Below are 22,170 nucleotides of genomic sequence, written 5' to 3'. Positions count from 1 at the left end.
TGACTGGCAGTTTGTGCAATCTTAGTCTCAGAACTGGGCTCTGAATTTGACCCTTCAGGTTGATGACCAAAAGATCGGATTTCAACACACCAGCAAAAGGATTAAAACTGTATTATTTTTATTTCACTTAAGACAAGTTGACAGCTCCTTAAGATACTGACTATCACAATTATTGTTCCACAGATGACAGTTGTCAAGATCAACTTGGGACTAACTGTGTGCTGGCAATAAAAGTCAATCTGTGCTCTCACTGGTATTACAGTAAGGCATGCTGCAGGTCTTGTAGAACTGCTAATTCATAGTACAGACACCAGAATAATTGTATCTTTCAATATGTGGACAAAAGAATGATGTGTCTGGTGAAATTAGTTATATTACAAGGATTTAGTGTTCTTTTTCTATCAGGAGCCCTTACTTGATTATTGCAGTGCCATCAAGCTGCACAAGATCTCTGTGAAACTGTCAGGTTTCCTGGATACATAAAGCTGATAGTCCCCAAAGTCCACACCAATATATATATATCTACATATCAGTAAAATGATAAAGCTAGCATATTCCATTCACACTATCTTATAAATTATTATAGTACAAGACCATTCCAACTAGTGCTATTGAACACCAAGACATGGTTGTGGGAACAATGGTATTAGCTCTGCAAGTTATCATGCAAGATGAGCTAGCACAATGATAATTCCTTATTAATTTAATGTGATTCTGTATTACATGCTAAATGATAGAATAGGTAATGTTTTAACCTTGATATTTTCATACAGTATGTGTCTTTAATACACTGATTACAAATATTTTTCACATAGTAATGGAGCATAGCTCCCAAAAGGGCAGACAAGGCATCCAGTATCAGAGGTGCTGATCACTAAAGTACTCCTATCCTCAATGCATTGCCTTTGCCTCAGTCAGTTCAGCCCCTCAGCTTTAGTCAACTTTTCCTTATGCCACCCATAGCACTCAGTCTTTGGGATTACTGTTAATTCAATATTTAGGTTTCTGCTTCTTTCTGGAATCCTTTTTGTATCCACTGTTGTCAATGAATTTTAAATTTGAGGCAATACCATAAAGATCTGTGTTGTGGCAGCACTTAACATTTCAGCAGCTAGTGAAACTGCTGATGCTATTCTCAGAACTCTCAGCCCTGATATTGTATAACTTTCAATCAAAAATAGAATGAATTCGTTTGTCCGGCTATCACCTCTGATTTACAATCTTCAGGAATAATATTTAGTTCCTCTTACTTTTTCACAGATGAAGTGTTCTAAAACCTACAAGCTACTTTTTATAAAGAACCCAGTATAATTACCAGGGACAGATTGTCATGTGAGGTACAAATTATGACAGTAAAAATCATCTAGAAAATATTAGTAATAAATTCAGCTTTTTACCGTAAAGTCAAAGAATTTAGATTTGTCTTTAGTAATGACTTTACCTGTTTCAGATTTTAACATGCATCATGATTAAGAATTAAAATTGGAACCATTGCCTCCACCTGAAAATAACTTCTGGTCTGTTATACTGTACCTGCCAATATTTGTGTAAAGTTTATGTAACATCTAACCTAGAAGCACTCAAAAAACCAACCAACCAGTTAATTTTGCTGTCAACATGATGCAAAAATAAATATTCCAAGGTGTCCCCTTCCTCCTTGTGATTATAGGTAACAAAATATCTTAAAGTTGATTTATCATCTAAAAGTTCCCAGCTGTTTCACTTTTTCTTATTACTGATATCGTGCAGACGTTTTTTAATAAAGAAAATAATATTATTTTACTGTTTTAACTCATATTCCTGTGCCAGAAAACCCAGGCTGACTGTTGCAAATATGCTTATATTTAATAGCTTGTAATCTGTAATTTTATAATTATTATTAATGACGAAGTGATTTCCTTTTTTCCAGATGCATTTTATGAATCAGATATACTGTTAGAGTCTTAAGTTTTAACCCAGTGCAAAATATTTATCCGGGCCACTTGGAATTAGGGAAACTGGAAAAAAGAAAATTGCGATATTGTATGTACAGTGTATATATTTTAAAACCAGTACATCATGAAATGTAATAATGAAATAAAATGTTTTGTCTATTAAGAAGTGTTTTATCATTTATTTTGTACAATGTCTGTTATATTTCAGAGATGAGATAGGGATATCTCTCTGTTTTGAACTGATCCAACAGTATCCAGAAACATAAATAATATCCACTAAAAGTCACCTATCCCTGAGATAGAATCACAATCTTTGAATTTATGAAGATTCCTGGAAATCTGAAATTGGGCCATGAATTGGTAAATAGTCCAATTAGATTGAAATAAGGTTTAGCCTGCATACATTTTGAATACAAGTCACATTCAAATCCAGCCAAAGAAACATGTTGACAAAATCAAATTCCAAACACAAAGGCTTCAGATGCTGGAAATCCAAAGCAACACACACAAAATGCTGGAGGAACTTAGCAAGTCAGGCAGCAAATAAACAGTCAACATTTTGGGCCGAGATCTTTTTTTAGTCCTGAAGAAGAGTCTAAACCAAAACGTCAACTATCTAATCATTTCCATAGTTGCTGCCTGACCTGCTGACCAAACTCTGCTTCTTCTCCACCCTTGGCTCCAGGTTGATTCTGTCAGTAAGTATCACTTCCCCAACATCAAAAATGCAAAAGATCCATTCAGTTTACATGGCCCCACTCCACTTCCATCCCATTCAATCAACTTAGCATGCTGTTTGCACAGCTTGTTATGATGTGCAGCCACAAACTTCCCTTCCCTTACCAGACAATTATCAAGATTGTGTTCTTTGCCTTTATTGTCCAACCAGCCTTCCCCACCTTCAGTTTCTCTATTAATGTAACTTTATCCACACCTCCATTGCCTTGTAAATCAGTGCCCTTATTTTTGTCCTTCAGAAAATTTATTGGTAGAGCCTTTCTGAATCTCAAACCAAATTACTGCACTCTTGATTGAAAGCATTATAGACACTGGAAATGCTGGGCAAATCAGACACCGACTGTGGAGAAAGACAGTTTACATTTCAGGCCTAAGATCCTTAAAAACTGGAAAAGTAAGAAAACACATTTTTAAACTCCAAGGAGGGATGGAGAGAACAGATCTTTGATGGGTAGAAGCCAAGGTTGTTCTGTTGGCACACTGGTTTATTTTCAGGTATTTCAGAAATCCTCCATTATCATTATGAAAAACTTCTGTGTTGCTTAACTACAACCATTTTACTAGAATAACATATATCTACAGTGCTAGAAATTCTAAAGAGATCTGTACAAAGTTCAAAACTATTAATTTAATGTGAAGATTTTGTTGACTTAAACCTGGTTTCTAAAGTAACTTCGTTGTCTTCTAAGGGGTGTCCCTGAAATTGTGAAAAATGCATAAATTTTCCTTTTTGCCACAGGTGCGCAATTTTTATGTGCATTGACAACACCCAACTGTATTCTCATTAATTCTTTTTTCTGCCATGAGAAGATCTCTCAGTTCCTACATCTGAACCTGTTGACTCTTGGCAATTCCATTATCTCTTTCCTTCTTCCTTATATACATGCACACTATTGAATTGATTCATTAAGCTCCAAAATGCTAACAATAAGATTTTTTCTAATGCAATTCTGATCATCTATAATTACGAATTATATGTACTTTGATGCAACATTCTATGGAAGTAATCAGAACATTCTAACCTGCACACTCTCAGTAATTAAGACTTGCTTTTTGTAGATAGTAGAGTACAATTGCTGTTAATAATATTAGTAATCAATGACCCTCTTTGCCAAAAATAGTTAGAGCATAAGTATCTTAACCCTATAGTAAAGATGGCTCCTTTGACCATAGGGTAAAAATTTTAAATTTCTGCTATTCTTTAGCCACCTTGCAGTCATTATTATTTAAGAATAAATACTTTGAACTGAGACACTACAAAAGTCAGAAATAAAATCATCACTTCTGCCTGTCCTCTATCATTTATTGCCTGGTATTCATTGCAATATGAATATTGCATTGTTCCAACTTGGTCATGTTGAACAGAAGTTTGGAAAATGTTTGCAGGAATTAGTGTACAATGCATTTACCCAAACCTGCTTAACTCAGTGTAGAAAGCATATAAGATTTATTCTCTCACCTCATTATCCTGATTTCAGCATCTCCCCATTACAAACTATACTTAGCACGTATCCACAAGGTGCAATCATATAAGTGGCTAGCAGTAGTTCAAACCAAAGTAGTACTGCACCTCTTAAAGATAAATGCTCTTTTCACAACTTCACGTTTATGAAGTTCAGAACAAGTTGAAAGGGAGGTCATCCTTTTTCATCACAGCTGGACTCTTTGGTAGATAAGAAGGAGAGAGGTCATCTCATTGTAGCCAAGTTCCCTAGATCCAAGAGAGGAGGTTGTAATGAAGGTTAATGCTAAGATTGAAACCCTGAAGATATGGGTGCACTTCCCATATTAAGTTTGGTGCCCTCAATACATGGTCAGGATCATTGAAAACATCAGATTCTCTTCTTGATAGCTGTCCCTCAAGTCCCACATGGTGTACACTTCATATTGCATGCCCATATCAATTGCTTGAGGATTAGGATTTTTTCCAAACAAATGCATTTCACTTCCTCAGGCACATCCATACATTATACCTGGCACCAGAGGATACTGAGCCTCCTTTTGGGGAACAATGTGGGCTAAATAACTGAAATGGCAGTTGAGGAGGCAGACACTTTGGGTCCAATGGTCATGAATCTATTAGTTTTTAAATAGGGGAAAAAATAGAGCTGCCAGCAAAAGTGGTAGGCACAAGTTTGATTTCAACAGTTAAGAGAAATTTGGTTAAGTACATGGATGGAAGGGGTATGGAAGGCTTATGTTCCAGGTGCAGGTTGATGGTCTAGGCAGAATAATAGTTTGGCATAGACTAGAAGTGCTCTATGACTCTAGATCCACAGTCCTGAGCTGGACAGGGCCGACTATGAAGGCATTAGACAGAATCCATCTGGAGTCAATTAGGAGACTCTATTTAAAGGCAACGGAACAGTTAGCAACTTGGGGACTTTTAAGAGTGTCGTATTGAGAGTCCAGGGGCAGCATATTCCTGTTAGGGTGAAGGGTAGACACACCAAATTCAGGGAACCCTGGCTGATGAAAGATATTGAGGCTCTAGTAAGGAAAAAAAGGAAGCATACATCACATTTCGGCAGCTGGGTATGAATGAATCCCTCAATTAATATAGAAGTTTTAGACCGGGCTTATGAGAGAAATCAGGAGGTCAAAAAGAGGGTATGATATGGATTTGACTGGCAGGTTTAACAATAATCCCAAGAGGTTCTTAAATTCAATTAAAAGGATGTCAATGGGGAGATTAGGTCCTAATCTCCTAATGGAAAGATTAAAGACCATCAGGGCCACTTGTGTGTAGAGCCACAGGAGATGATTGAGGATTTAAATGTCTATTTCCCCTGTATTTACTGAGATAATTAAGGATGTTGAAGAATGAGAGTACTCAGTAATGAAGTCTAAGAGCATAGAATTATTATGAGAAAGGAGATATTTGCAGCCTTGAAGGACATTAAAGTGGGCAAATCCCCAGTGCTTGACCAAATGCATCCCTACACCTTATGGAAAGCCAGAGAACAGAAGCCCTAGGATAGATGGTTGCTTCAATGTTAGCATCTAGCAAAGTTCCAGAAGAGTAGAGGGTAACTAGTGTTCAAAAAAGGTAGCAAGGACAGGCCAGGGAACTACAGGTCGATGATCCTGACTTCAGTTGCAGTGAAGTTACTAGAGGGAATCCTGAGAGACAAGATTTACCATCACTTGGATAGTCAGGACCCGGTAGGAATAGTCAGCATGGTTTTGTGTGTGTGATGGAAACATAATAGTGGAATTTAGACATGCACATGACTTATGCACGAGAACTGAGATGAGGACACAGATGGCATGCGCACACATGATGCCTAGGCAGTGGCAGGTCCAGCTAATATCCTGAATAAAATATCATGGAACACAGTTCCTACCTTCTTGCACATTGCTTATAGCAGTATACTGTGACTCAGTGGAAAGATCCATTTTAACACATATAGACATCAGGTTCCAATGTTCCAGCTTCTATTGAAATACATTCTAAAACCACTCCCTTGGTGCTGAAATGGAAATACTCCCTTTGGGTGCTGAAACTTAGATTGACAGAGGCAGCTGAATGCCTATAATTTCCTTGCACTAGTGTAGAGAACCCTGAGTGGGTAAATTATTTCAGGTGTACATGTAAAAAAATAAAAATAACTTTAAATTTGAACTAGACAGTAACTTTTTGTTATTTTGCAGAATGCCTTCTTGCTATTACTGCTCCTTTTCCAGATTTCCCCCACAAAATCTTTTTCATTCAAATTCCTGCAGAAAGATTGTAAACTAAGAGAACAAGTATATTTATTATGAATCTATCACTGATAAAGTGCTGAATGGTAATGTACTTCTGATTTACAAATTTTCTGGTTTATTTATGTGCCTTGAACAATAATGTTCCTATACAATGTTGAATTAATCAGTGTCACAAATACATCATCAGCTATGTACTAACTCCTGTCACATAATTAGATCAGACATACTGAATAACATATAACAAGATTAGCAGCCATCAAAAGTAATAAGAAAAATCACAGCAATTTATCCAGTCCATTTATCAGTTTTAAAATTCACACTTCATCTAATAAATCTCCTTCATTAGAAAATAAATATATAAATACATCAATAACTTTTTGTTTAAATTACATTTTTTTATATCCAGACGATTCTTTTTGTAATGTGAGTAATTGGTTCTTTCTTGTTTGGGATTGCAAGAATTTTACTGATGCTTTTGGAATTGCATTCATTGTTTCCATCCATTTTCTCATGAAATGTACAAACTAATGGTCTAATTTTGTTCTATAAAGCAGCTGTGGTAGAAAAACCATAAATAACAAACCTCTTTACACATCAGTGCTGATACTTCGACTTCTACTAAAAGTGTCTCTGGCCATCTTGACCCTGCCTAGGGGCAATTCCTGGGGATTCGTCAGCATTTCTAAATCCTCCTCACTGACAGAGGTGTAGCTCATGTTCTCACCCCCATTCCGAATCTCTTCAATCTGATGTACATAGAAGAGTGGCTTGCAGTTGGAACAGAAAGGTCTGGACTGGAAGTGATCTTGGGGGTAGGCTACAGAGCCAAAGTGAAATCCATTTCCAGCACTGTAGTTGTAGTAGGCAGCTGGCAGATGTGGGTGGACTGCAAAATCAGGCTCCTCCTCATCTCCATCCCATTCCTCTCGCTTACAGCAATAATACTGAATAAAAACACAAACAGTAAAATTTACAGAGCACTGAATGCTTAACAAGCTGGGATGCAGGGAAGAGACTGAGTATTTCTTTTTCCTACTGAGTGCTGCACCTCTTCTCTGATGACATGGATCAGTTGGAACAGCAATGGGGACAAGGAAATTAGAGAGCAGTGAGCCTTAGTGGTAGGAAATTCCTAGAGAAGATTCTTAGGGACAGGATTTGCTCACATTTAGAAAAACATTTTAAGCTACAGTTCCAGACTTTCCAGTGTGTGATTCTTCCCATAAACACAGTTCCTTGCAGAGGGTAAACTTCACCTGATATTTACCCTAAATCAAAAACACTTTTAAGGTGGCAACCTTTTAGAACAGAGATGAGGAGGAATTTTTTTAGCCAGAGAGTAGTGAATCTGTGGAACGCTCTGCCGCAAACCGTGGAGGCCAAATCCGTGGGTATACAAAGTGGAAGTTGATAGTTTACTGATTGGTCAGGGCATCAAAGGATATAGCGAGAAGGCAGGTGTATGGGGTTCAGTGGGATCCAGGATCAGCCATGATGGAATGGCAGAGCAGATGTGATGGGCTGAATGGTCTAATTCTGATCCTGTATCTTATGGGCTCATGGCTGTACTTTGGTTTAGTAAGTTTCTCTGATACTGACCTGCAGGCGGCAATAACACAACACGATTATTATACAGAGAAGGATAATCGTAGCCAATATTCCTCCAGTGATGACTACAGTCCCGGCTGTCATTCGACCAGCTCGCCATTAACAGCCTGAAATGGAAAGAGCAGGAAATTTCAAGGAGTGGAGTGAAAGTGGGAGACCTTTAGATATAAGACACATCATAAAATATTGACCTGAAGGTCAGATGATTTAAAATTGAGTGCAAACAATTTTTGACTGTTTCTGTACACAGGAGCCAGCAGTCATTCAGCTGAAACCAACCCATATCACACTGCTCCTTCCAAAGCTTGGTCAATCAGCTCATCACTGTCATGGTCAATCCTATTGCCATGTATGACCAAAATACTCCATTCCCAGTTACGGTTAAAAGTCATACTCATAGTATGGTCAACCCTATTCAAGACCACAATCAATCATTCAATTTCCAGTCAATCCCAATTCTCAGCCATAACCAATCCCATAAGTAGAGATAATCATCCCATTCCCAGACATTGTCAATCCCAATCCATGGCATGGTGATTCCTATTCCAAACACGGTCTTGGCCAATTCTATTCCCAACTGTGTTTAATTAATTCCATTTCCAATTGCAAACAATCACAATACCATCCATAGTTAATCCATTCCCGGCTTTGATTAATCATGTACCCATCCGTGATTAATCCCATTTCTGTCCATGGCAATCAGTCCCAATCACACTCCCTGAGTGGGAATTAAACTGATTGACAATGGCTGATGCACTTCTCAGTTTAATTCCCAGTCATAGTCAATAAACTGAGAGAAAATCATTTGGATTTTACAATAAACAATAGACAATAGGTGCAGAAGTAGACCATTCGGCCCCTCGAGTCTGCACCGCCATTCTGAGATCACGGCTGATCATTCACTATCAATACCCAGTCCCTGCCTTGTCCCCATATCCCTTGATTCCCCTATTCATCAGTTATCTATCTAGCTCCTTCTTGAAAGCATCCAGAGATTTGGCCTCCACCGTCTTCCGAGGCAGTGCATTCCACACCTCCACAACTCTCTGGGAGAAGAAGCTCTTCCTCAACTCTGTTTTAAATAACTGACCTCTTATTCTCAATCCATGCCCTCTGGTACTGGACTCTCCCAACATCTGGAACATACTTCCTGCCTCAATCCTATCAAATCCTTTAATTATCTTAAACATTTCAATCAGATCCCATCTCAATCTCCTCAATTCCAGTGTGTACAAGCCCAATCTCTCCAATCTCTCTGTGTAAGACAGCCCTGCCATCCCAGGAATCAACCTAGTGAATCTACGCTGCACTTCCTCAATTGCCAGAATGTCCTTCCTTAAACCTGGAGACCAAAACTGTACACAATATTCCAGGTGTGGTCTCACCAGGGCCCTGTACAAATGCAAAAGGACATCCTTGCTCTTGTACTCAATTCCCCTTGTAATAAAGGCCAACATTCCATTTGCCCTCTTCACTGCCTGTTGCACTTGCTCATTCACCTTCATTGACTGATGAACTAGGACTCCTAGATCTCTTTGCATTTCTCCTTTACCTAACTCTACACCATTCAGACAATACTCTGCCCTCTTGTTCCTGCTTCCTAAGTTGATAACTTCAAATTTATTCACATTGAATGACATCTGCCAAGTATCTGCCCACTCACCCAGCCTATCCAAGTCTCCCTGTATTCTCCTAACGTCCTCTTCGCATGTCACACTGCCACCCAGTTTAGTATCATCAGCAAACTAGCTGATATAGTTTTCAATGCCCTCATCTAAATCGTTGACATAAATCGTAAAGAGCTGTGGTCCCAATACAGAGCCCTGTGGTACCCCACTAGTCACCTCCAGCCAGTCTGAGAAACAGCCATTCACTGCTACCCTTTGCTTTCTATCTGCCAACCAGTTTCCTATCCATGTAGAAACCCTGCCCCCAATGCCATGAGCTCTGATTTTACTCACCAATCTCCTATGTGGCACCTTATCGAATGCCTTCTGAAAATCTAGGTACACAACATCCACTGGCTTACCCTCATCTAACATCCTTGTTACACCCTCAAAAAACTCCAACAGATTAGTCAAGCATGATTTGCCCTTGGTAAATTCATGCTGGCTCGGCCTAATCCTATTACTGCCATCAAGATGTGCCACTATTTCGTCCTTAATAATGGACTTAAGCATCTTCCCCACGACTGACGTTAGGCTAACAGGGCGATAGTTCTCCGTTTCCTCCTTCCCTCCCTTCTTGAAAAGTGGGATAACATTAGCCACTCTCCAATCTTCAGGAACTGATCCTGAATCTAAGGAACATTGGAAAATGATTACCAATGCATCCGCAATTTCCTGAGCCACCTCTTTTAGAACCCTCGGATGCAGACCATCTGGACCCGGGGATTTATTAGCCTTCAGTCCTACCAGTCTACTCATCACAGTTTCTTTCCTAATGTCAATCTGTCTCAATTCCTCTGATATCTTATGACCCTGGCCCATCCATACATCTGGGAGATTGCTTGTGTCCTCCCTGGTGAAGACAGATCTAAAGTACGCATTAAATTCTGTTGCCATTTCCCTGTTTCCCATAACAATTTCTCCCAATTCATTCTTCAAGGGGCCAACATTGTTCTTAACTATCTTCTTTCTTTTCACATAGCTTTTGCTATCCCCTTTTATATTCCTGGCTAGACTGAGCTCATACCTGATTTTTTCTCTCCGTATTGCTTTTTTAGTTAAGACCTGCTGTTCCTTAAAACTTTCCCAATCATCTGTATTCCCACTCATCTTAGCCCTGTCATACTTCTTTTTCTTTAATGCTATACAATCTCTGACTTCCTTTGTCAACCACTGTGGCCTCTTCCCCCTCTTTGAATCCTTCCTTCTCATTGGAATGAACTGCTTTTGCATCTTTTGTATTATCCCCAAGAATATCTGCCACTGCTGATCCACTGTCTTTCCTGCCAGGGCATCCGCCCATTCAACTTTGGCCAGCTCTTCCCTCATGGCTCCGTAGTCTCCTTTATTTAATTGCAACACTGACACCTCTGATCTGCCCTTATCCCTCTCAAATTGTAGATAAAAACTTATGTTATGATCACTACTTCCTAATGGCTCCTTTACTTCAAGATCACTTATCAATTCCTGTTCATTACACATCACCAAGTCCAAAATAGCCTTGTTCCTGGTTGGCCTAAGCACAAGCAGTTCCAAAAATACATCCCTTAGACACTCCACAAACTCCCTATCCTGGGGTCCAGCACCTACCTGATTCTTCCAGTTCACCTGCATGTTGAAATCTCCCATAACGACTGCATTACCCTTAGCACCTGCCAATGTTAGCTCCCTAATCAACTTGTACCCAATATCCACGCTATTGTTTGGGGGCCAGTACACAACACCCATTAGGGTCTTTTTACCCTTACTGTTCCTCAGCTCAATTCACACAGACTCTACTTCCCCTGTTCCCAAGTCACCTCTTGCTAAGGACTGAATCTCATTCCTCACCAACAGGGCCACCCCACCCCCTCTTCACATATTTCTGTCTCTACGATAGCACGTATATCCTGGTACACTCAATTCCCAGGCCTGATCCCCTTGCAGCCATGTCTCCGTTATCCCAACAATATCGTAGTTCCCCATTTTCATCTGAGCTTCAAGCTCATCTGTCTTATTTCTGACACTACGCGCATTCAAGTATAGAATTCTTAGCCCATTCCTCCTCTCTTTGCTTAAAACACTGTCTATTGTACCTAACCCAGCTCCTTGAACTTCCATCGGGCTAATTGCACCTTGAATTTTGATGACCTTCTCAAGATCACCCAAACCTTGTACACATTTAACCCCATGCTCCTTCTGACTAACCCTCTGTACATGTAACTTTTCCAACACATGTTCTGTCTCACCTTTCTCCTTTACACAATTAATATTTGGGAAACGTGTATTCCCCACCTGTCCCTTATCCTTCATCATATCATCTTCTCTCGTAATCTGGATCCCTGCTCCCTGCACATCTAGTTTAAACCCCCCCGAGCAGCACTGGCAAACATTCCTGCAAGAATGTTAGTACCCCTCCAGTTCAGATGTAGACCGTCCCTTCGAAACAGATCCCAATGTCCCTGGAACAAAGACCAATTATCCAAAAACCTGAACCCTTCCTTCCTGCACCATGCTCTCAGCCTCGTATTAATGTGCATAATCATTCTATTCTTCGCCTCACTCGCACGTGGCACAGGTAGCAATCCCAAGATTGTCACCTTGGAGGTCCTGCCTTTCAGCTTCACTCCTAACTCCCTTAACTCTCTAAGCAGGACCCCCTCACTCACCTTACCTACATCGTTGGTCCCTACATGGACCACTACATCTGGGTTCATGCCCTCGTTCTCAAGAATAGCCTGCACCCGATCTGAGATGTCCCAGACCCTGGCACCAGGGAGGCAACATACCATCCGAGACTCCCGATCTGCCCCACAAAATCTCCTATCTGCCCCCCTGACAATAGAATCCCCTAAAACTATCGCTCTCTTCTCTTCCCTCCTCCCCTTTCTAGTTGAGGGTTCAACCTCTGTGCCAGAGGCAGGACCACTACAACTCATTCCTGGTAGGTCATCCCCATCAACAGTATCCAGTACGGTATACTTATTGTTAATGGGAATGGCCGCAGGGGTGCTCTGCTCTCTCTGCCTGCTCCCCCTGCCTCTCTGGACCATCACCCATCTGTCTACTTCTTGGATTTTTGGTGTGACTACCTCCTGATAACTCCTATCTATCTCTGCCTCTGCCTCCCGAATGATCCGTAGTTCATCCAGCTCCAGCTCCAACTCCCTAACTCGGGCTGATAGGGGCCGCAGCTGGACGCACTTTTGCAGGTGTGGTCATCAGGGACAACTGTGTTGACCCTGACTTCCCACATACTGCATACGGAGCACACCATTGCTCTGACTGTCTCCCCCATACCTGAACTGGATTGATAGAATAAGTCTAAAAAGCACCTAGCGCCCTGACCTTCTACCCCTCAGCAAGCAATCACACAGGCTTACCGAAGTCCCCTTACGCCGAAGCCCACTTAGCCAAAGCCCAGGACTCTGCTTCCACGGACTCCGCTGCCCGCTCTGTAACGAATACTGGTTACTCGTTACAACAGTTGGAGTAGGAGATGTTGGGGTGAAGAGGTACAAGTGTGTTGTTTTCCTCGGCTCAATGGGATGTGCCCTGCACAATTGCTCTCATTGGTGGGGTCGTCTATACAAGTCAGTGATTAGACAATAAAAGGGCAAGTTCCATAAACCAGCTATAATCCAAGCAGGCAGCAGTAAAGGAAGATTTACTAATTAGTACTCGGTCTGTGCTGTGTGATGGGCATGATGTTCCTTACTTTCAAACAATCAAACTGCACAAAGGAAGGCACCCAGCCCATTGAGCATGACAAGGGTAAGCTGTTCCGGGGATCATTTAGATTTAGCTTCATTTCCCGGTCATTAAGCATTTATTTTCACATACTTCCTTTCTGAGTAGCAATCAAAATCCCTTTGATGTTTATTATTGTCTTCAATAACAGCCGCCTTTATTAATTATTTCATATCTAATTGTCCTCCATTTGGAATCCCTTCTGCCTTCCCTCCACTGGAGCTTTCTGTGTCTGTTAAGTTTGGGTGTTGCTCACTGTCCCTGCATGGTCTTTGCTTGTGTAATGATCAATTAGAAACTATCTGACATCATGGTGGAATGACAGCTTCGATCATCAGCTTCCTCGGCATAAACACATAGTCCATGATTAGATGACAAGTACAAGACTTACTCAGACAATGAACACCGGAAACATAGAGGCCAGACCACAAACAGCAACACAGAATATTACCTGCCACTTTCAGGGTAAGATTCGGGCCAGCTTTCCCACACTGGCACCTGAAATACCCGTCACATCACAAAATGATCACAAACCACAAATACTCCTGTCTTAGTTACAGGCTGGAAAATATAAACAGCACATCTGGAACCACAGTGGCCATCACCACCTGCTGGAGGTACCAATACATTACACCATGCCGTCATGTCTGTTCCATCCAATCACCATTCTCTCCTGCCTCTGTGGTTATGGAAGGCTGTGCTGCCGCCCAGTTACCATGGTAACAGTGATGCAACAATCTTCTCACAAGCAAAAACTCGGAGCATATTTGTTCCTGAACAACATGACTCAGTGCTGTTGGGATGCCACCCATGGTCGAAGTGCTGGATTTAGAATGCAGGCTCAAATTTAACCCTGTCTTTCATAATCCAGGGGTCTGACCATTGATACTGCTGGCTTGTTAACAACTCTAACCTGCTCTTGTGACCAGATTGGGGGGGGGGGGGTGGCAAAAACTGTAGAAAGAAAATAAAAATAGGTATCCCAGTAGCATCGTTAAATTTGTAGATTTACACACCACGTTCAGCTCAGTGCTAACAACCCTGACTGGTAAAACAAAATTGTTATGGAAACAGCAATGAAGAATCCTTCTACATCAGAGTGTGATGGTATTCCTGAGTTGCTACCCAGGACTTGCATGACTGACAGTGGTGAAAAATGAGAGGAAGCTACTGACATGATGAAGGAAGCCCTGAACACCGCTAGAGACGGAGGACCTTCATTGCAGCCCTAGATGCCAGCGAAAGAACAGGAAGTAAGTAAAAATTACACAACACAGAAACAGGCCCTCAGCCCAACTTGTTCATGCCACTCAAGCTGTCCACCCAAGCTAATCCCGTTTGCCTATGTTGGGCCCATTTTTCTCTAAACCTTTCCTATCCAGGTACTTATCAAAATGTATTGTATCATCTCAGTAGCTTCCTCTAGTAGCTCATTCCATATATCCCCCACCCTATGTGTGAAGAAGTTGCACCCCAAGTCCCTTTTAAATCTTTCCCTTCTCACCTTAAACCTGTGCCGTTTAGTTTTAGACCCCAACCCTTGGGAAGCAGGCTGTGTCCTTTTCTATCCAAACTATAACTTTAAAATAATTGACCCATTAGTCAACAAGACAAAGAAGATTGCTATCGACTTCAGGAAAGCTAGCACCTTTCACACTCCTCTTTACATCAGCAGCACTGCAGTGGAAACTGCAAGCAGATGCAAACTCCTGGGAGCAAACATCTTGTACAACCTCTCAAAATCCAAGAACAACATCCTACACAATCACAAAGCTCACCAATGCCTCTACATTCTGAGGAGGCTGACGAGAGCAGGTCTATACATATCAATACTCACGTCCTTCTACAGGTGCCCAGTAGAAAGCATCCTGACAAGCTGCATTACTGCATGGTACAGAAAATATACTGCAGCAAACAGGAAGGCTCTAAAATTGGTAATCAAAATTGCCCAATGCGTCACCGACACCAGCCTACATGCCATCAAGAACATACATAGAGAAAGGTGCCAGAAAAATGCAAGAAATATCCTGAAGGATCTACCCACTCTGCTCATGGACTGTTTGTCCCACTCCCATCAGGAAGGAGATTACATAGCATCCACACCAGACCCAGCGGACTCAAAGCCAAGATACAATCTCCGAGCAGTAAGACTGATCAACACAAACAAGAGAAAATCTGCAGATGCTGGAAATCCGAGTGACGCACACAAAATGCTGGAGGAACTCAACAGGCCAGGCAGCATCTGTGGAAATGAGTAAACAGTCGATGTTTCAGGCCGACTGTAGAAGAACAGCTGAGGAGTAGATCTGAAAGGTCGGGAGAGGGAAGGGGAGACTGATTGACACCTGCACCCAGTGACTCACCCCACCACAACCCCCATCCACCACTTTATCATTTCCTGTCAGAATCCCCTTATGTACAGACATTCCTGTAACTAGTGTCACATTATGTACATAAAATAAATCTATGTATACAGTATAAGCTATCTCATGCACTTACTGTTTTTATTTTATTATTGTGTTCTTTGTACCATTTCCTTTCCAATGAAACAAGGATGAAGGAAGTATTACTATTCTGCTCAATATGGGGCTGATGAGTTTTTAAAGATGGATTCTAACACTTTATGGATATCACTAAATCATCATTATTTGGGCCACATATCTAAGTAAAGATGTGCTGACATTGGAGAAGGTCCAGAGGTTGTTTATGAGAATGATCCCAGGAATGTAAGAGTTAACATATGAGGAGTGTTTGATAGCTCACTGGAGTTCAGAGAATCAGGGTGGATCTCATTGAAGCTTACTGAATATTGAAATGTATATATAGAGTGGACATTGAGAGGAGCCTACGGCCATAGGGCATAACCTCAGAATGGAAGGATGTTCCTTTAGAACAGAGGTAAGGAAGAATTTATTTAGCCATAGGGTGGTGAAACTGTGGAATTCATTGCCACAAACGGCTGTGGAGGCCAAGCCATTGGGTATATTTAAAGCAGAGTTTGATCTGTTCATGATTAGTAAGGGCATGAAAAGTTAAGGGGAGAAGACAAGAGAAGACCAAAAAAAAAAGCCATAATCAAATGGCGGAGCAGACTCGATGTGCCGAATGCCTAATTCTGTTCAGATGTCTTCTGGTCTTTACAGACTGGTAAAGAAAATGAGACTTTTTGTTTCCCATCACATCTTACATGAGGAACGAGTCTCAAACAGGGTATGATAACACTACTGTTCACACTTCCTCCAGAAATGATGCATAGTTCACAAAGGAGGGTGCTTGACAACAATTTCCATGGCAACCATGCTAAAATGGGCTACAGCTCACCCTCAATTAACATAAAATTTGAAATTATACTTTTAGCTGGAGTGTTTATGTTACAGGTTGTTTATTGTTTCAGTATAAGATCTATTGGGAAAACATTTTTCTTACCATTGTAATACTGCTCAAAAATATTATATTTAACCTTTAATCTATCAACACAAAGTTCCCCAAAACCAATGCTCTCCAGAAATGTACTCATCAGCACTGTACTCCAGTCTTGTATACCCATCAGCCCTGTACTATAATTGTCCTGTGAAGGTGCTATGCCCCCATATACTGCTGTTATATAGAAGTAATCCCCTGCCCCAACTGTCCTATAACCAAACGTTATACAGTGACAGATCTCTGTCCACCGCCACGGTAACACACTCATTCAGTATTAGAGTGTTTAGCCCTGCTGCCCCAAAAATAGATGGACAGAGTAAATGGAACCATAAATTAGTTAGCCTGATAGTGTGTGATGGGAAAAAGTTAAAATTAATTATAAGTGACACAGTATCAGGTGTCGGGAAATACAGCATAATTAGAATGATTCAGCATGCCTTGTGCAGGGAAAATACTTTTGACGATTCCATTACAGATTTTGAGGGTGTAGCTGACAGGTGAATCAGGGCAAACCACCCAATGTTACATATTTGGATTTCTGAGGAAGAATTTGAAAGCCTAATATAAAGAAAAAGGGATCATTTAAATGGGGATAAAATATTAACATAATAGCATTTTGGTTAATGGACTGAAAACAGCAAGTAAGAATAAATACTGCAGGTGATTTTCTGATTAGCTATAACTGGTGGAATGCTGCAAGATTTGCAGAGGCTTTTACCTGCATATGGACTGAATCATATTGACCTCATGGCTGTGTCCTGAGGTCATTAACTTTTCTTTGATACGCATTATAATTTATTTTTGGTAACAAACCAATTCTGAGTGGTTAAACAGAGTATGTGATTCCTTAGCTTCCTTCTGGATAGCTCACCAGGTGTGAAAGTTCTTGGATTATGGAGTGCATAGATCAAGACAATTCAGTCATCAGTGTGTCAGTGATCCACCGATTCAGGAGGATCCTTTTGTTCTTACATTGTATTTGCTTGGATTCTTAAGTAAATTATAACCAAAAACATACGAGTGGTATTAAATTTTATTTTGAACACACTAAATCAATGTCTATCATTGGAGAAACTTGTACTATTTTCATATTTCTCATGCTTTCCTTACAATTACCTACAGCCTCTACCTCTCCTCACTGAAGCCTCTTTAAGCCAAAACCTTAAGCTCCCCACTCTAAAACTAGCTCGCTCCAACAATGCCATTCCACTTAAACCTAACTTCTTTTTGTTTAAAGAATGCCAAGTGCCCAATTCCATAGCACACAGAATATGTCAACTGGCCTCACTCTTTTATTTCAAATCTCACTCTGATTGTCCCAACTAGCCATGCTCGCTTTTTCAAATCACGCTTTCACTAAACACAATCCAATAGCTCTACGCGATCTGTGGCATATGGAGTGTCCCAACAAGTGATTATAGGGAAAAATTCAGACAGTTCAGTCTCTTGGCATTTGGGTTGAGGTAGTAAACTAGATTCATTATTAGATTTGTGAGAGAAGTCAGACTGTAGTAGTGGGTGGTTGCCTCACTGACTGGAGGCCTGTGACTAGTTGTGTGCCACAGACAACGGTGCTGTGTAGTTGTTAGTTGTCATCTACAGTGCCTATAAAAAGTATTCATTTCCACCCCCAAGAAGTTTTCATGTTTGATTGTCTTGCAACATTGAATCACAATGGATTTAATTTGGCTTTTTTGACACTGATCAATAGAAAAAGACTTGTGTCAAAGTGAAAACAGATCTCTATAAAGTGATCTAAATTAATTACAAATATCAAACACAAGATAATTGATTGCATAAGTATTCATTCCTTTAATATAACACACTAAATCATCACTGGTGTAGCCATTTGGTTTTAGAAGTCACATCATTGGTTAAATGGAGATCACCTGTGTGCAGTCAACGTGTTTCAATTGATTGTAGTAAAAATACACCTGTATCGGGGAGGCCTGACTGCTGGTGAGTCAGTATCCTGGCAAAAAACTACACCATGAAGACAAAAGAACATTCCAAGCAGCCCCATGAACAGGTTTAATCAAAGCACAAGTCAGGTGATGGATACAAGAAAATTTCCAAGTCACTGAATATTCCATGGAATACAGTTAAGTCAATCATCAAGAAATGGAAAGAATCTGGCTAGAGCAGGCCATCCTCAAAAACTGAGTGACCATGCAAGAAGGGGACTAGTGAGAGAGGCCACCAAGAGACCTATGACAACTCTGGGGGAGCTACAAGCTTCAGTGGCTGAGATGGGAGATACTGTATATACAACAATGGTTGCCCGGGTGCTTCACCAGTCACAGCATTAAGGGAGAGTGGCAAAGAGAAAGCCACTGTTGAAAAAAACTCACATGAAATCTCAGCTAGAGTTTGCTAGAAAGCCTGTGGGAGGCTTTGAAGTCAGCTGGATGAAGGTTCTATGGTTTGATTAAACCAAAATTGAGCTTTTTTGGCTATGAGACTAAATGCTATGTTTGGCGTAGGCCAAACGCAACACATCGTCATACCATCCCTGCTGTGAAGCATGCTGGTGGCTGCATCGTGCTGTGGGGATGCTTCACTACAGCAGGCCCTGGAAGGCTTGTGAAGGTAGAGGGTAAAGTAAATGCAGCAAAATACAGGGAAATCCTGGAAGAAAACCTGATGTAGTCTGCAAGAGTTGGGACTTGGGAGATTTGTTTTCCAGTAAGACAATAACCCCAGGCATAAAGCCAAAGCCACACAGGAATGGCTTATAAACAACAAAGTTAATGTCCTGGAGTGGCCAAATCAGAGTTCAGGCTTCAATCCAGTTGAGAATCTGGACTTGAAAAGGGTCATGATCCCTATTCAATCTGACAGAGCTTGAGCAGTTTTGTGAAGAAGAATGGTGAAAAATTGCAGTGTCCAGATGCGCAAAGCTGATTGAGACCTATCCACACAGACTTGAGGCTGTAATTGCTGCCAAAGGTGTATCTACTACTGATTTGAAGGGTGTGAGAATGCAATCAATTATTTTGTGTTTAATAATTGTAATAAATTTAGACTGATTTGTAGAAATTGGTTTTCACTTTGACACAAAAGAGACTTTTCTGTTGATCTGTGTCAAAAAAGCCAAATTAAGTCCACTGTGATTCAATGTTGTAAAACAATAAAACATGAAAACTTCCAAGGAGAGAGATATTGTTATAGACACTGTATATTAATGATCTTGATAATAATGTGATAAACAGGATCAGCAAATTTGCAGATGATACCAAGATTGGGGGTATAGTTGAAGGCTATAAAAGCTTGTGGTGGGATCTGATCTGGACCAGCTGGAAAAATGGACTGAAAATTAACAGATGGAATTTAGCACAGACAAGTGTGAGGTGTTGCACTTTGAGAGGACAAAGCAATGTAGGACTTGCCCAGTAAATGGTAGGGCACTGAGGAGTGTGGTAGAACAGAGGGATATGGGAATTCAGATTCATAATCCTTTGAAGGTGGCATCACAGGTACGTACGGTCATAAAGAGAGCTTTTGGTACATTTTTCATAAATCAGAATATTGAGTACAGGAGTTATGTTAAAGTTATATAAGATGTTACTGGGGCCTAATTTGGAGTATTGTATGCAGTTTTAGTCACCTACCTACAGGAAAGATATCAAGATTGAAAAAGAACAGAGAACATTTTCAAAGATATTGCCAGTACTTGAGGAACTGAGTTATAGGGAAAGGCTCAATAGGTTAGGACTTTATTAATAGTTTGACACAGACTATATGGACTGAAAGGCCTTTTTCTGTGTTGTAGTTTTCTTTCATCTCAATGACTAGAAGTAATTTACTGGGTCAATTAATCTACCAACCAGCAAGTTTTTGTAATGTGGGAAGAAACCTTAGCATCCACCAGAAATCCATGTAGATACAAGGAGAACACATGAATTCCATACACTAGGACTGAACCCGGATCTTTGGAACTGTGAGGTGGCAGCACCAACTGCTGTGTCATCGTACTGACCTTCACCTTAACCTTCACTGGAGCTTTTAATCTGTTGAATCCTGGTTTCTATTTCCTGTTTTTATTTAAAAACTGAGTAGCATCACCTCATTCCTGAGCTCATGAGCCACATCTGAAGCACTTCCTCTGATTCCTAGTCTTATCAGGTTAGATGAGATTATCAAAATGAATAAATTGAGAGAGCAAAGGAAATCTAATTATTGATTTGTAGAACATTGAATAAACTGGGAAGATGCAGTGGGACCTTTATCGAGCTAATGGATCAACAAGCAAAATGTCGAGTAAGTTAAGAGGTCAGGCTGCATCTTTGGAGGGAAGTGGACAGATGTCATCTTAGATCAAGACTCTCCATCTGGACTGAAAGACAGAGGGGAGATAGTCAGTATAAAGAGCAAGTAGCAAGAGCTGGCAAGTGATAGGTGGATCCAGGTGAGGATGGAGAAGTGAAGAGCAGTAATATCAACAGAAGCTGGGAGCTGAATGGTGGAGGCAACAAAGGGCTGCAGGTAATGGACTCTGATAGGAAAGGAAGGTGGAGCATGGAATCAAGTAAAGGACATGGTGGGCAGATGGAGGCCAATGTGTGGGTGATAGATGGAACGGGTGGCGGCGAAGAAAGAAACAGGGAGAAAGGGTGCTGGGTGAGTGCAGGATGAAGTGGTAGATCAGGACAAGAGGGGAGCGGGATGGTGAGGGAGCAGTTTACCAGAAATGCTCATACTGTCAGACTGTAGACCATCCAGGGAGAACATGAGGCACTGTTCATCTGGTTTTGTTTAGCCTCATCCTGGCTATAGAGGTAATGGAAGCAAGCTGGGAATAGGGAGGGGGATTAAAATGGCCGGCAGCTGGAAGCTCCAGGAGGCCACGGTGAATAGAGGCAGGTGTTTAACAAAGCAGACACCCAGTCTGCATCCATTCTTACTGACATAGAGAAGACCACTTCGAGAACACTAGAAGCAATAAGGTTAGAGGAAATGCATGTGAGTGTATGCCTCACATGGTTTAGGGCCCTGGATGGTAGGGACAGGTGTTGCATCTCGTTCAGTGCCTGGGGAGTTGAAGGGATGGATGGGGAGAATTGAGTAAACCAGGGAGTCTGGAAGAAGGCTGCCTGATAGTGTTTAGTGAAACTGGGCAATAGATCTTCAAATGAAGGATAAAGCTGAAAGTTTGAATGTGATCTTGAATCATGCTCTGCAGCATACAGAAGGTCAAATCAGGTCTTGTCTGTGACTCCACTTAGTCAGTTTAACCATGGCAAATTGATCACAAGCCAAACTTACTTAGCTTCATCATTAAATTTGCATCATTATTTTACAGTCAAATCATGTAAAAATACAAATTGTGCATCACGCTTTGTCTAAGTCATTTATCTCTTGAG

General features: G+C 40.9%; 2 protein-coding genes across 2 annotated transcripts in view; one reads left to right on the top strand and one right to left on the bottom strand.

Annotated features, from left to right (window-relative positions):
- The window catches only part of adamtsl2 (ADAMTS-like 2), a 70,045-nt gene extending 68,049 nt beyond the window's left edge, over positions 1–1,996 (top strand). Inside the window, exon 19 of the mRNA XM_059943790.1 lies at positions 184–1,996. Coding sequence (XP_059799773.1) covers positions 184–302 — 119 coding nt within the window. The 3' untranslated portion in view covers positions 303–1,996. The remainder of the gene's footprint in view (positions 1–183) is intronic.
- Positions 1,997–6,963: 4,967 nt separating this feature from the next.
- On the bottom strand, positions 6,964–13,906 carry LOC132377507 (protein FAM163B-like). Its single transcript, XM_059943789.1, has 3 exons — positions 13,836–13,906; positions 7,980–8,095; positions 6,964–7,324 (listed from the first exon to the last, which is right to left on the bottom strand). Exons 2-3 carry the CDS (start codon positions 8,070–8,072, stop codon positions 6,968–6,970), a joined length of 450 nt encoding a protein of 149 aa, XP_059799772.1. The 5' UTR covers positions 8,073–8,095; positions 13,836–13,906; the 3' UTR covers positions 6,964–6,967.
- Positions 13,907–22,170: the final 8,264 nt, after the last annotated feature.

The sequence above is a fragment of the Hypanus sabinus genome, chromosome 18, assembly GCF_030144855.1.
Source record: "Hypanus sabinus isolate sHypSab1 chromosome 18, sHypSab1.hap1, whole genome shotgun sequence".
Lineage (NCBI taxonomy): Eukaryota > Metazoa > Chordata > Chondrichthyes > Myliobatiformes > Dasyatidae > Hypanus > Hypanus sabinus.
This window is presented reverse-complemented; position numbering and strand designations above follow the sequence as displayed.

Bases quoted from the DNA above. Each gene is read 5' to 3' on its own strand.
- LOC132377507 (XM_059943789.1), bottom strand. From the start codon at position 8,072: ATGACAGCCGGGACTGTAGTCATCACTGGAGGAATATTGGCTACGATT. The intron at 7,325-7,979 runs GTCAGTATCAGA...GTTTTTATTCAG, and splicing joins TGTGTTATTGCCGCCTGCAG to TATTATTGCTGTAAGCGAGA.